Source organism: Physcomitrium patens, chromosome 16, assembly GCF_059467195.1.
Source record: "Physcomitrium patens ecotype Gransden chromosome 16, ASM5946719v1, whole genome shotgun sequence".
NCBI classification, from domain to species: domain Eukaryota; kingdom Viridiplantae; phylum Streptophyta; class Bryopsida; order Funariales; family Funariaceae; genus Physcomitrium; species Physcomitrium patens.
Window position 1 is genome coordinate 13,725,124 of NC_143425.1, and position 13,890 is coordinate 13,739,013.

At 44.8% G+C, this 13,890-nt stretch overlaps 2 protein-coding genes and 2 long non-coding RNA genes across 6 annotated transcripts; 2 read left to right on the forward strand and 2 right to left on the reverse strand.

Annotated features, from left to right (window-relative positions):
* The first annotated feature begins 164 nt into the window (after positions 1–164).
* On the forward strand, positions 165–5,170 carry LOC112293322 (crossover junction endonuclease MUS81). 3 transcript variants are annotated; one of them, XM_024542599.3, is made up of 16 exons: positions 165–304; positions 605–877; positions 1,129–1,232; positions 1,380–1,452; positions 1,584–1,670; positions 1,799–1,921; positions 2,092–2,317; positions 2,535–2,724; positions 2,826–2,906; positions 3,042–3,207; positions 3,436–3,496; positions 3,693–3,851; positions 4,038–4,117; positions 4,316–4,553; positions 4,653–4,739; positions 4,910–5,170. In XM_024542599.3, the coding sequence occupies exons 2-16, from the start codon at positions 693–695 to the stop codon at positions 5,024–5,026; spliced, it is 1,977 nt and encodes a 658-aa protein (XP_024398367.1). In that variant the 5' UTR covers positions 165–304; positions 605–692; the 3' UTR covers positions 5,027–5,170. The 3 variants fall into 3 exon arrangements, with proteins under 3 accessions (XP_024398367.1, XP_024398370.1, XP_024398368.1); XM_024542600.3 differs by having other exon boundaries at positions 207–304; positions 675–877; XM_024542602.3 differs by lacking the exon at positions 605–877.
* On the reverse strand, positions 5,127–6,369 carry LOC149987662 (uncharacterized). The gene is made up of 2 exons (XR_016507166.1): positions 6,077–6,369; positions 5,127–5,882 (listed from the first exon to the last, which is right to left on the reverse strand). It is a non-coding gene; the product is annotated as an uncharacterized LOC149987662 (long non-coding RNA).
* A 308-nt stretch (positions 6,370–6,677) lies between these two features.
* LOC149987663 (uncharacterized) lies at positions 6,678–8,062 on the forward strand. The gene is made up of 2 exons (XR_016507165.1): positions 6,678–7,227; positions 7,320–8,062. It is a non-coding gene; the product is annotated as an uncharacterized LOC149987663 (long non-coding RNA).
* A 125-nt stretch (positions 8,063–8,187) lies between these two features.
* On the reverse strand, positions 8,188–12,106 carry LOC112293321 (uncharacterized). Its single transcript, XM_024542596.3, has 2 exons — positions 9,316–12,106; positions 8,188–9,036 (listed from the first exon to the last, which is right to left on the reverse strand). Exons 1-2 carry the CDS (start codon positions 11,957–11,959, stop codon positions 8,492–8,494), a joined length of 3,189 nt encoding a protein of 1,062 aa, XP_024398364.1. The 5' UTR covers positions 11,960–12,106; the 3' UTR covers positions 8,188–8,491.
* Between the last annotated feature and the right edge of the window lie 1,784 nt (positions 12,107–13,890).

Sequence of the window (13,890 nt, forward strand, 5' to 3'; positions counted from 1 at the left end):
TGTTAGTGCTTGTTCCCAATTAGGTCTAAGTTTTACAATAAGATACACATCGTCATGGAGGATGTGAATTCGAGGGCATCTTCGAGAAGCTTTCTGAGAAATTCAAATGTCTCAGGCACTCGAACCGATCTCGAATTCCTCCCAACGGCTCATGGTATGAATCATGCGGTTCAAGCCTCTGCCAGTAATGAACGGCGCGGTTTAAAAAAATTATGAGTCCTGTTTGGCTTCATTCGAGGTTTTTCTACTTAAAAATGACCCTGCGACGCCCAGTTTGAATATCTGTTTGGCGGGATCAGTTAAGGTGAGGTTTTATGAAGTTATGTAATCTTACAGTGCAAAGTTTTCGTGGTGTCGATCCCTCACCTGGTAGTGCTCCCCTTGGAATTGCTTACACATTCTATATTAGCTCTGTTTGTAAGATTCTCTGTATACAGAAGTCTACCTCATGGTTTCGCTAATCACTAATAGACAATTGCCAACATCATGTTGCGATTTGGATTGACGTATGGCTGAAGTAGATAGAGATTCGGTGCGCTCCGATCCTCGACGTGGGCCTGGACTGTGGTTTTCTGCATTTCATTTTGTTTCATGGATCATTTAGGGTTGTATTCAAGTCGCGATGGGTGGCATTGTCCTTTCTGAAGACAAGTGATGAGAGGTCGGAGACGCAGGGTATTTGTGTGGTTACAATGGATACTGCGATTGTGCAATGTCCTGCCAATGAAGCCCTGGCTGCTTTCTTGGTTGAGAAGCGCGAGGAGTGGTTTTTGAAGCAGCGCAGTGACAATCTCGATTCCGTATTTATTGGAGCGCACAAAAGTGTCTGCGAATCCACTGTGCCGCTGCATAGCTTGCGAGCAGCTAGCAAAGTGAAGTGAGTGAACTTGTCTAGCTTTTAAGGAAGGCGATACGGGATGATCAAGGCTATGGAGACACTATGTGGTTTTTTGCAAAATTATTGTTGGGTGTGGACAATGTATGAAGAAGATAACAGAAGATGAGTAAAGAAGTTCCCTGGAATTTATGCGTAGACCATTACTCTCGCAGGAATCCTGGAACAGTTTCTCACAAATTCCTACCCTGGTTTTGAATCAGTAATAATGACTTTAATTCCTGCTTTTGTAGAGGAATTGGCAAATGGTTGTTGAAGATTCTCGCGGAGTTCTTCAATGTCGACGAGGATGAGGCTGACGACGAGGACGAAGAGCAACCTAGTGGATCACAAAGAGGTTTGCTCAGTACCTGAAACTGAAACTGACCGACATTGCTTTCGGATTCCTAATTCTGACTGACGTAATTCACCTTTCAAGGATCGAGAGTTTAGATGTTCGAGATGCCTTCAATTGTCTGATTTATAATGCATCGTGGTTGTGCAGCAAAGAAGGCTACACGTAGATATCTGCCTAAAAAGAGCTCGGCTCCTTATGCTATTTTAATCACCTTGTACAGGTACATCGTCTTGGTCCCTTGGCCCGACATGTTACGAATGCGTTAATTGGATTATTGTTTTTAATGATAGGATATTGTCGGCAATTGAATCGCGTCGATGATTCGATAGTGGTGATGTAGCATATCTGCAGAGCTCACATGTTAGGCAAAGAGTTCATGATGCGGCAAGAGCTAATTGATGCAGCTGAAGCAAGTGGCCTGGCTTCTATGCCTATCGAGTACGTACTCATTCACTTCTGCGCTGTTCGTGCTTCTGCTCCATTATCCGACAGTTAGTCAAGTTTGATATTCAAAAAGTAACGTAGGATTCCTCACATTGAGCGTCGTATGAACTACTCGTGGGCAGGTCAAATAAGGGGACGTTACCCCCGAGGTTTGGAGGTGGACCTCACTATTCCTACTCCGGGTGGAGCTCCATGAAGACCCTATTAGAGAAAGGCTTGGTGGTAAAGAAGAGCAATCCGGCCAAGTAAGTTCACTTATTGGCATGTTCTTTTCTTACACTGTATTCCAGCTTAGTATCGGCTTAAATTGAAAGTTTGATTCGTTTATAATGATCATGAGCTGCAGCGATGTTCTTTTTATGATTTTAAATTACATCTACTCTTACAATATGTGAGGTGTCACTATGCAATGTAGATACATGCTCACGGAGGAGGGCCACAAAACTGCAGAGGAATGCCAAGGCAGAGCAGGGTTGGGTCCTGCGGATCATACCCGGCCTCCAGTTTCAGACGAAATTCCTCCAGTCAATGCCAGACCAGCTCCTGGAAGGGCAGAAAAGGCCACCACCACTCGACCCCGCGCATCGAAATCCAAATCAAATGGTGCAGTAGGAAAAGCATCTACTCTTGATGTTAATAAAGTAAAGTCAAGGACAGGCTGCTCTTTTGTTTTGTTTTTATTGTTTTTTGTGTTTTTTCTTTTTGCCCTTCTTGCTCAGTTGAGTTCTTGTAGATGACACTTTTTGTTCCTCTGCTTTGAAACTCATTAAAGATTGATGACTGCTTGTAGTTAACTATGAACTTTTACCTCATTGGTAATCTCCAATAAGCTCCGAGGTTGGTTTTTGAACTGTGCAGCTTAAAGCAATGGGATATGGTGAACAAGATATTCAACTAGCTCTGAACGAAGCGACATCCACAGATGGTCTACAAGACAGTGATGTTTGGGGATTTGTATTGGGCATCCTATCCAGAGGAGGGAAAGAAAAAACTGCAGCAGCAATTGGACCCGTCTCACAGCCTGCCGTACAACCTTTTGTGGAGAGAGGTAACAAGCATCGGTCCATTGCCCAGTTGACTCACTCTGTACTTGAGCACAACATGCTTGTAGTGTCTTACATAATTTTCTGGTGCACATGTATTTGGTAGGGACCATGCCAACAAACAGCTCTTGGTATCACTCAGCTCCAGTAGTCACCGTGGAAGCGGCTGTGCCTTCTACAAGCACAGGTGCTTAATTTCTTGCTCTACATTTGTTGTGTATCCTACTTTTCGTTTGTAGCTTTAATAGGTGCTTAACCATTTTTTAGAATACCAAGTTACAGTTGCATTACGTGATTTCTACGTGCTATTCTTGTTCTGCAGCTCCTTCAGGCCGTTTAAGCACAAGTGCACAGACCATGGATGTGCATCAGACAGGATACAATGAAGTGGCTGTTCCTCCTTTAGAGGTCGGTCAAGGCTTCGGACAGGTATACGAAGTGTTCCTTGTTTTGGACTCGCGAGAGCAATTTCGCCGCGATGCAAGAGGGTAGGTACTGATACCTTGACTTTGGTTTTCGATTTTTTTACCTCTAAGACGTAGTGCCTGGATTATGTCGTTGTCTTGGTGGAGGACAATTTCGTTCGTCTCTGCAGATGTTTAAAATCATATACATGGACTTAATTGAGGAATTTAGGTCCTCATGCGAAGGGAGTAAACATATTTTTAGTGTGTTTTTGTGCCATCTCCTTATATTCTCTTCTTTTGTGCATTCAGGGGTGCAGCACTACAGAAGTTTGCTGATCGAATCGGCGTGCAATTCCAAGTTCAAGTCGAGGTCGGTGATTAAGCGTGTGCACCATAATAACTTGTGGACGTTATTTGTTCAGTCAGGCTGTATTAGATATGCATGTGCTCTTCAACATCATTCACGCACTTATTACCTCCAAAAAAGTGGCGTGATGACGTTAATGAAATTTTATGGCATCTTTCGATTTCCCGCCACTGAAACCATTTGGTCCCCAACCTTGCAGACAAGGCAGTTGCCGGTTGGGGATGCACTTTGGATTGCAAGACACAAGGTCTTGAGGCATGAGTACGTGCTTGATTTTATAGTGGAAAGAAAGCGCGTTGAGGACCTTTGGGCATCTATTAAGGACAATCGGTACAAGCAGCAGAAATTACGGCTTCAGGTAAAGTTTCTTTCCTATCCTCTCTCGAGTATCTTCCTTCAGGCACTATGATCGTGTTGTATGATATATTCGTAGCTCTCGCTGTTTTTTTCGTGTTATTGTAAATTACTTTAGATTTCCGGAATCGGTAGGTTCTGCAACGTTGATGATCAATGGTCAACTTATAGCCTTGTAATATGGATGCAGAGATGTGGAATAAAGAGACTTGTTTACTTGATTGAAGGAGATCCAAACTTGACTGATGCATCAGAGAGTTTGAAGACAGCGTAAGAGCTTCTCTATACTTTCTCGCATGGTTCCTTACAACTTAGGAATAGAAAATTCTTATGTATTTGTATATTTGCTGAACAGCGTTTTACAACAGTTTCTTAAATTGATGAAGCTACTTTCATTCCTATGGCACATTTTTCTTGTATAGAAGCTTATAAGTTGCCTCTATTATGCGTTGTTTTTAACTCTGCCAGGACGTTCACAACCGAGATCTTAGAAGGGTTTGACGTGCAGCGAACTCGTGACACAAGTGAGACAGTTCAGAAGTACGGTCAGCTGACTACTGCAATAATTGATCGGTATTCCTTAGAAGTCGGGAAACCTGGCCGACACCCTGGAGGTTATTGTATGCGATATGTGGAGTTCGTGAATTTCTGCAAGGATGTAGAAATGGAACGTGTCACTGATGTGTTCGGCGTCCAGTTGATGCAGGTAAATTTTGTTTTTTTTATCCTAATGTATTTCTTACTTTTTCAAAAGCTCAAGGTTCTCCATGTTAATTATTTCTTTATCTATGTGTGGGCTGTACAGGTGCGGAATGTTACTGAAGACATGGCACTATCGATCCTGGAGAGATATCCGACTTTACATTCTTTAGCCCTTGCTTACACAGAACTTGTAAGTTCGCTTGCTAAACAGCCCACTCATCGATCGCATGTATTTGTATGTATGCATGTACCTAAAAATCTGCACAGTTCTTTTACATTGACATAGGACTTCATTATTTTGATTCTTGTCAAGGTGGGGATCATTTTTTGATCATTGATGTTTTAATTCTGTGTGTTAAGGAGGGTGATGTTCAAGCGCAAGAACAACTGTTAAAGGACATACCAATACGCAACAAGAATAAGACCATCAGTGCTAATATCAGCAAAAATATTTACAAGCTTGTGTGGGCTCCGTAGTGGTAGTAAAGGATTAGTGTTGTTATCTACTTCTGTGCTAGGTGATTTTCGTCACAAAACCATTGAATTTGGTAAATCCTCAGCCAGTCATGTACGCATATTGTTGAAAAGATCTTTACAACCAAAAACCAATATCTTTACAAAGTTTGTGAGAAAAGGACTCTTCAAAAACCATAGAGCAACTCTAAACCTTATGTCCTACACTAAAGCTCTACAGTTCAAACCTCACAACCTGAAATGCCTCACCTATCACCTTAAGCATCTTAGAAATAACTAGAATCTTCACCTTCTGCCTAATACTCTACATCTATTTGTTGTTGCAATTAAAAAGCTTTGATCAAATTGTCCCACTCATTGGCAACTACTAGGGCAGTACATGACAACAACTCTTCCTTGTTAATCTCCTTAACTACCTAGTTACCACCTTCCTCAACCAGCCATCCTCTCCAATTTTCACACATTGCTTGCAATAGGCGCAACAATTTTAGCACATCATCACCAACCTTAAGCATCTTCATCAAACCAAGAAGCATCAACCTTGTCATTGCCACCTTTGGCATTGCAAACAAAAATTGGGCTGCCGCTCTCAACTCCTCAATTGCGTTCAACAATGTCAACCCCTTTACCTTCACTTCTTTCTTAACTTTCTCTCCTCATTCTGCTCTAAAATTGATCATGCATGTACCACCACTCAAATGTGATGAAGATGCAAGCTCACACCATTGCTCATCTCTTGAGTAATTTGGCAATAATTCTTTTTAAAACAGTTGGACCACCTCGTCACTCAAAAACCCTTGTGAATTGTATACACCATTTGTGCTCGACGCCTTTCCATGCTCCAACACAAGATGCGCAGCTACAACAATACAACAAGAACATCCTATCAACTCTAGGACAATTTCATCAACAACCAAGAAATCCATGTCTTGATCATGGTCATGAAGACAAGAAATCGAGCAAGACTCCTGAGAAGCAACATCACAAAAATCAAAATCCTCAACTTTCTCCTCACTATTTCTTTGACCTCTTTTGATGAACAAAAATCTTTACCTTGCAAACCTTCCGCTTCTCAACACCAAGGGTTACACTCAAATAAAGTAAGAGCATCCAAGAATTTGTAGCCAGAGTACTCAACGAAATGCAAAAAGAAGCTGCTCTATACAACACAAATAATACATATCTAAAAAAATATATATATATATATATTCACAATAGAAACTTGAGCCACTCTATCTACACCAAGGAAAAGTTGCTTCACAGCATTTGTAAGATTAGGATATCAACATGAGGATGACGTAGATATCCACATAATGTATTTATACTACGTGTATCTACAACGGTACCAAGTAATGCAAGAAACGTGGGTGATTAGAACACTCATCAAAAATAAAATAATGCCATTCACAGTCAACACAACGTTTGCAGCAAGGGGGCATGTTGGAACAATCATCAACTAAAGTAGTCTTTGTCACTTCACATCCATTTATGGATGAAGTTCTACGTGGATGGATATCCACAGCATCCTCATGACATGCAATGCGGAGAGGACACAAACACAAAAGTCGGAGCAAGCTTCCCGACAGCTTCCTGGCTAGGTTGAAGGAAATCTTGCGGGACATGCTGAACAGCATTGAGAAGCGAGAGCAATTTGTTCAACTGCAGCAAGCACTTGCAGCTCGGACAGACCTAACCACCGACGTCCTATTGCTAGCTCATCGGATCCGCGTGCCGGGAATGTCCTGCTTTTCCCACATCTTTTCCTGGAGGTTTTCGTCCGACTGAGATCGAACGTATTGCAGAATTTTTCCGATTTTTTACGGTTCACACTTTCTCCACCCCCTGCGAACTTTGCCTCTAAGCTTTGCGGGACGTATGGGATTAAGCGACATTGTAATCTCACGTTTCTGCTGAACGTGTTGATAGTCGTAGACTGTGACTTTTATAGACAACCATTTGAGACCGCGGTATTTTCTGCGTCCGTGCCAGCCATTTCCAAGATAAGTATGTCAGTTTAGTCTGCAGCTGTCTTACCAAGGACTGCAACCTCCTCAGATTTTCGTATTCTGGAGTTCTCCTCGCAGTCTTATCATTTACCTCGTGATTCTATCCCTCAAGTACACGATGATGATATGGAGAGATCATCTCCGACAATTGGCGGTGGCGAGAGCAGAATGATGTTGGTAGAGTCGCCGGATATCCAGGTCTGTTTTTCCTAAATCTCCACTAAACCCTTTCCATAAATTTCGAGCTCCTGCCCTAAGACATAGATCTGACTGAATGGGTTGCGATATAGATCAACGTATTGGTCCCTTTCGCAGGCCAAGTTAAATTGGTTGCGAGTCAGGATCACCTGTTCTGCGCATCAGCCGTAGGAAGGCTTGATCGGTGAGAAAATGGAAGATTTGGAAATCAACATTCAAGAATTGAAGCTCTCCACTGTGGACATTGTGCAAATTAGATTTACACGTCATTGTACTCCGCTTCTTACTACAATCTGGGCTCAAACTCGTTATTACTAATGCGGCATTACCGAAATTGCAGCGCCTTCGGTAGTCCACACGAGCAAGTTCGGAGGGCGGTGCTGATTATTTCGAGTTCCTGGACTCGTTTCCAGTTTTGTCACAGGATTCCAGATCCAGTCAGAATGAAGTTGGTGAACTGCACCAGATTTTGCTGGCTGGCTTCGTATTCAATTCTAGCGCATTGCTTCGTAGTCGCATTCGTGAATTATTGATTGTCATTTTGCAAATTTGACAGCAGACCTCCGTAAAAAATTGATCCGCTTCATATTTCTGCGAAGTGCATGTTTCTCGTCGCCTGGAAAAGAAAGCTGTTTGGGACATAATGGATTACTGGTAAGAAGGGAAACCCTAGGCAGTGCTGTTGCAGTAAATTGGTTTTAATATCATTCGACTTCGATAGTAGTCTTATCAGCAATCAAATTAGTACTCTCTAGACATACGCTAATTATTTACTTGCCATGTAATATTGAGCGCTCTACGAGCTTTCTTCGTGATCGTAGTTCAGACCTACCCATTAAGTTTGCTGCTTGAGATAATGTTAAAATTCATACAATATTAGTACACTTGAGCAATAATGAGGCGCACAACACACTATCCAATTCGCAAGCATGTGGCAATTAAACACCATGCGCCATAAGATTTCACAAAAAGAGAGTCAACTCGAATTCATGAACAGGAAGATTTTGCAACAGCGTGCATCTAATTAGCGAGACGAGTCCAGCCCTTCAATTTTGACGTCCGACACATGCTGTCAAGATGAAAGGCTTCGATCTTGTCGTTCATTGCGCACCTTTCAATAAGCGTTGACGAGTATGAACAACCTCTACTGTACAGGGTAATCCTAGATACATGAGAATGCAGTTGATAGGGTTTGTTTGATACTGTAACATCTCATTCCGATGTCCCCTCCCAAATTCTTGAATGTGTACCAGCTACACAATTTCTATTTCCAATTGTGCCGTTTAGATGCCTCAAGTTGCTTTAAAAGCTCATGGAGCTCATTTAACAACGGAAAATTCATGGCATGGAAGTCCATCTGGGCTTGATTTAACACTTGAACTGTGTCATGATGTTTGCGACAACGCTCTTCGGCATCTTCTATCCCCAACTTCGAAAGCTTTCCATCATATTCCTTTTCAATCTTATCAGCTTTAGCCAACATAATACGATGCAAACCTTCAGCTTCACGCCGTGCCTCATCCGCTCGCAGTGCAAACATCTTCGCTTCTGCCTGCTTGATTCGAACGATGCTCTCCAACTCTTCTATCTGAGCCTTCTTGCGCTCCCTTTCCTGCTGGAGCTCTGATGCTTCTTGTCTCTTCTGTTCCAGTTCACTGTCATATGTTGCCAAGGCTTCCTTGGCTATTTCAAGCGTTGTTTGTGTGCTCGTCTGCTTATTATCAAATGATGATGAAGGCAACTTCTTTGTTTCCACAGACAACGGTGTCGATTGTGCTTGGCTCGATGTCGACCCATAAGCAGCACTCTCTGAAAGAAAAAAGAAAAAGAAAAACACAATCCAACACAAATCGTGGTTTAGTTAAAAGCTTCGCAACAATGTGAAACACTGCTGTACCAAAACAGGAAAAACAGCACTGCTTGACCAACCAAATATCAATAATAGAATATCCTAGAAGAGAAGTGGTATTAGCAAAAACAAACTTCTTTTCTTGAAAAAAAAAAAAAAAAAAAAAAAAAAAACGAGTTGGAGAAATTCAAGGTATAGCGTTGTGTTACAAATAGAAGAGCTCCTTGACAGCCGCTTACCATCAAAGAACTTGATCATGCTGCGACAGGCAACTGCAGTGTCCACCTGAGAATTGAGTTGCTGCAGTATCATTTCAGCTTTGGAGCACAATTGCTTTCCTCGTGTATCAGTGCTTCCATGGAAAATACGACGCACGCAATCCAACTCCCTAGCCAGGACATCCCTGCCCCACTCCGGAGCACACGTGCAAAATACATCCTTCACAAACCCATAGAGCTCACTTGTATGACCACATGCAATGCAGTGAAATTGCATCTCTGTGGTCCCAGCTGCACCCCGAATGCTGGGGCCCGGAGTTATGTACGACATGCGGATTCCGCAATCCGTGTGGCACCAATGGAGACAGAAATCACAACCAATCCAACGGCATGTATTGGCATCAAAGTCGAACTTAGAGCAGACTACGCACATACAGGAGTTGCAAAACCCTGCCTTTTGAGCACACAGCTTACAATCACACTCATCTGCGGGCAACTGATTTTGACAGGCGAAATTGCGGCATCGTTGTTGTAGGAAAACTTCAACCAATGCTGAGTGGGTCATAGGAATGTCAGAATGTAAGAAGGCCAATATCCCCGTCTTCACAGCAACTAACAACTCCAGTTGGATCCGATGAGCTAGCAATAGGACGTCGGTGGTTAGGTCTGTCCGAGCTGCAAGCGCTTGCTGCAGTTGAACAAATTGCTCTCGCTTCTCAATGCTGTTCAGCATGTCCCGCAAGCTTTCCTTCAACCCAGCCAGGAAGCTGTCGGGAAGCTCCTGCAGCTTGAGGGCCATGGATGGAATGGGCTCTGACACGATATCTTGCATTTCTATGCTCGTAAACTCCCTGTCTACTCCTGCTACTTCTCTCTCTCTCTGTCCGAAAGAATTCCTTTCCCCTTTTGAATGAGGTTGAGGCTCCCTGGAGTCTCCACTACGTGATGGCGAGGACCAGACTTCCCCGGCCTCTACATGCCGACTTTTGTGTTTGTGTTCCCTTCGCATTGCACGCCTTGCATCGTGGGACTGTGTGGCATGCATTTCACGGTCTGACGCGGGAACTTGATGACTACCTTGAGAGTTATCGACACTCTCGTACCCTCGTTCTCTACCCTGTCCCCTAGAGCGCTCACTACCAAGAGCACCTTGCAGGATTTGGGGGTTCTTAAGCACTGTATGATACAATGGCTTTGATTTTCGCCTGTCATAACCTCCTGCTGCTAACCCCGCTTCGTTTCCCTGACTGCCATGGGAATTCCTCCAGCTACCATATGACGCTTGCTCCTTTCCGACGGAGATTTGCTGGCTACCGCTTGAAAGCTCCGTCTTCTCCATAGATGTTTGAGTAAGCGAGCAGCTTGGGTTGTGATGGAAAGGCTGTGAATGCGAGAGGGAAAGAGATTCAGTAAAACCCCTAGAATATGTCTGGGTGGGTGCCTGTTGGGAAGGATGCGAATGAGCTCGACGCTGCTTGTAGGATCGGCTGCGGGGGTCCCCAGAAGAGAGGGAAAGAGAAGTGTCAGGCAGGGCAAGCGAAAGGTGTGCACCATCCTCTACCCGCTGCTTTTTCTCTACCTGCTTCTCCTCTCCTTTTGCTTCCTCTCTGTCCCGTCCACTTCCGCTTAATCTCATAAAAAAAATTCCAGCAGGATTCGTTCCTGCTTGCTCACTACTTTCTCGTCGTGAAGGGTTTTCTTCATTGGAGGATCCCAGTGTGAAGTCTCTGTCGTGTACACTTGCTCGCCGCAGTCTTTCCGAATTCCCTTCGTCTAGAAACTCTTTACTCTCTGTTTCTATTTGATCTTGTTCTACAGAGAGCTTTAGATCCCAGTGTGCTTTTTCTAAAACTTCCTGAGCAGCCACGGGCTCAGTTACTTGCTGTTCTGGGCTTTCTCTGACCTGAATACGAGCCTCAGTCTCCGACACTTCCATATTCACCGTGGTTGGCGCATCCTTCTTATCTATTCTCATTGGCTCGTCTGCCAATCCCTCCGCGCGGTCATGCTCGGACTTCTCAACAACATCGTTTTCTTTGGTTTTTTCTTTGACAAGGTCTTGAGCCTGTTCGTGCTTGTGGCCATTATCAGGCGATGCCTCAACTTCTGGCTCCAGTTCACCCTCTTCTCTTTCACGGTTTTTATCCAACCCTGCCTCGTCCTCTTCTCTCCTTACATTCGCCCTCTTGGTTCCTACCAATGCCTTGCGACCCTCGTTCTCATTCTCGATTGGAGAGCTCTGTGTATTAGTGTCCACTTCCTCTCCCTCCTTTTCGTCTCTACCCGAGGGAACTGTAGGTTTGGAGCTTCCGGACTTGGTTCCCAACCGTCCAATGTGACTCTGGCCCCCGTTTTCGGTTGCCGTAGATCCAGTTGCTGCTCCTTTGGAACTTCTTGCTTTAGAACTATCGTCTTTCCCATCAGGCTCCCGTTCAATTGCGCTCTTCCTCTGTCCTGAAACAGCACTATCTCGCCGTCTTACATCTTCTACGCCCTTTGTAAAATCTCGCTCTATTCCATGAGAACCTGAACCCCCGTCTCTTCGCTTCACGCGAGGAGTGTCATGCCGTCCCTCCTTTCCCGAAGCCACAGCAGCCTCCTGTCCGCCCCCGGCTGCACTCTCCACTTTCACTAATGCCTCATCGTACGACCCTTGCCTCTTCATTTTTTCCGGCAGAACAACCACCTGATGGCTTGCAGTTCCTGCCTCTCCCCTCACTCGCACATGAACATTCTCAACCCCTTCCCTCCTACTCCAGGCATGTCCCAAGACATCCAACTCGAACGCTTCTTCTAACCCTCACTAACTCATTTCCAGCGGGGGGGGGGGGGGGAAGAGAAAAAAAAAAAAAAAAAAAAAAAAAAACACGGACTCGTGCTCCGCTCCAATCCGCTCCACAAACGCCTTCCGCGCCAAAAACAAGCGAATCCGTCTTTATAAACCTCCAACTCAATCGTCACTGTCGATTACCAAATTTCAACTCTCGCCCTACACCTCCGAACAAGAGCCACCCCCTAATCCACCACAGAAATACAATCACTCACTCTCTACCACCACCACGCAAAATTCACAACCCTGACAAACTAATCTAGCATCCAAAAACTACAAAATATCCTTCATTCCCTCCCGCTGCTCTGTCGGTCCAACCACACCCGCTCCCCCTTCAACTCGGCATCCAACCACCCCTCCCCGGCAGCTACCAGACACTGCGACGGAACGCTTCCTGAAACCCTCCCACGCTCCAGACCCTCACCTATACCACTTCCACCACCACTACCCGCCTACCGCACTCCCACGACTCCGCTAACCCACGCGGCTCCGTCCCTCAATGGCCACCACCATGACTAGTCCACGCCTCATCCACCTTCCTCTCGCCCCCTCCCTCTCGCACCGAACTCTCAACTTTCAACGTCAACACCAACAATAACCCCCACACGCTCTAAAGAAATAAAAAATCAACAACAATAAGAAAAAAACCGGAAAAACGATAAAAACAAATCAACTAAAATCCAGCAGCAGCAGCAGCGCTCCGATCTTGGCTCATCAGCCATAGCTAGGGGAGAGAAGAAGAACGCGAAGGCGTAGACGCCGGCCTCGGGAGGAGGTCGTTTCCATGGCCATGGCCATGCCTGGACGCGACAGGGAAGGGCAGGACGCGCGCGATGACTGACTCTGAGAGTTGAAAAGGAATCGGGGAAAGAGCAACAAACTGGAGCTGGGAGACTTGGAGAATCCGCTCCTTTGCTTCGGTCAGTCAACCTGGTTAAAGAGAGCAACTACTCTTCTACTCCATGGCTTGGTAGTCTCCCCCCCCCCCCCCTGCCAAAGGGCCCTGGCCCTGACTCCTCCTCCCCCTTCTGTGCCCTCTGAGTCCTTTGTGTCACTATTCTTGTCTTTTGCTTGCTTGAGCTCAACTTCCCCTTTTGTGCGCTTCCTCTTACTCCACCATTCAAAGGGGGGCTAAATTGTGGTGGACGCTTGTCTCTACCACAAATGTGGATCCTTATTACCATCCTTGAAAGCATTTTTTTATTTAAACCAAAGATAAAGTTTGTGGTTTGTTTTACATCCTTGACTTATGCTTTGTTATTGTCATTGAATGGGGGATTAGTTTTTGTGTTCTATGCATTAAACAGTGCGTTGGTTGGTTGGATTTGACCAAAAATAGATGGGTTTAGGGTTTGGGACCTGAGGAGCGCATGTGCATGGGAGCACATTCCTGCATCTATGGCACTGAAATTCACCCTTAAATGCAGATGTCAGGACTGACAATGGTTGAAACTGTGTACTAGGAAAGAGGGAGAAGAGAGGGGAGTGGGAGCCAGTGATCAGAGTCAAAAGAGGTGGGTTTCAAAAAGGTCCCAGGAGGGTTTCTAAAGTTGGACCATGCAAGTCAACATTTTTGCTCCAAAAGACTAAGGCAGTCCATGCCCCCCACCCCCTCCCTCCAATACCCAGCACTAATTACTCATCTTTCTCCTTTGGCATAATATAATGCAACACATATCACCATAAAAACACACCCTAAAAACACATCCAATCACCCCATCCACTGCCTCCAGAACCTCTCTACCTGTTCTCACCTCACACTTGGG

What these genes read in the sequence shown, in the direction of transcription:
- LOC112293322 (XM_024542599.3), top strand. Translation starts at nt 693, where the DNA reads ATGGATACTGCGATTGTGCAATGTCCTGCCAATGAAGCCCTGGCTGCT. An exon ending in ATTTTAATCACCTTGTACAG is followed by an intron (nt 1,453 to 1,583) that starts GTACATCGTCTT and finishes GCATATCTGCAG; the next exon opens with AGCTCACATGTTAGGCAAAG. An exon ending in CTACTCTTGATGTTAATAAA is followed by an intron (nt 2,318 to 2,534) that starts GTAAAGTCAAGG and finishes TGAACTGTGCAG; the next exon opens with CTTAAAGCAATGGGATATGG.
- LOC112293321 (XM_024542596.3), bottom strand. Translation starts at nt 11,959, where the DNA reads ATGAAGAGGCAAGGGTCGTACGATGAGGCATTAGTGAAAGTGGAGAGT. An exon ending in CATGATCAAGTTCTTTGATG is followed by an intron (nt 9,037 to 9,315) that starts GTAAGCGGCTGT and finishes TTTTTCTTTCAG; the next exon opens with AGAGTGCTGCTTATGGGTCG.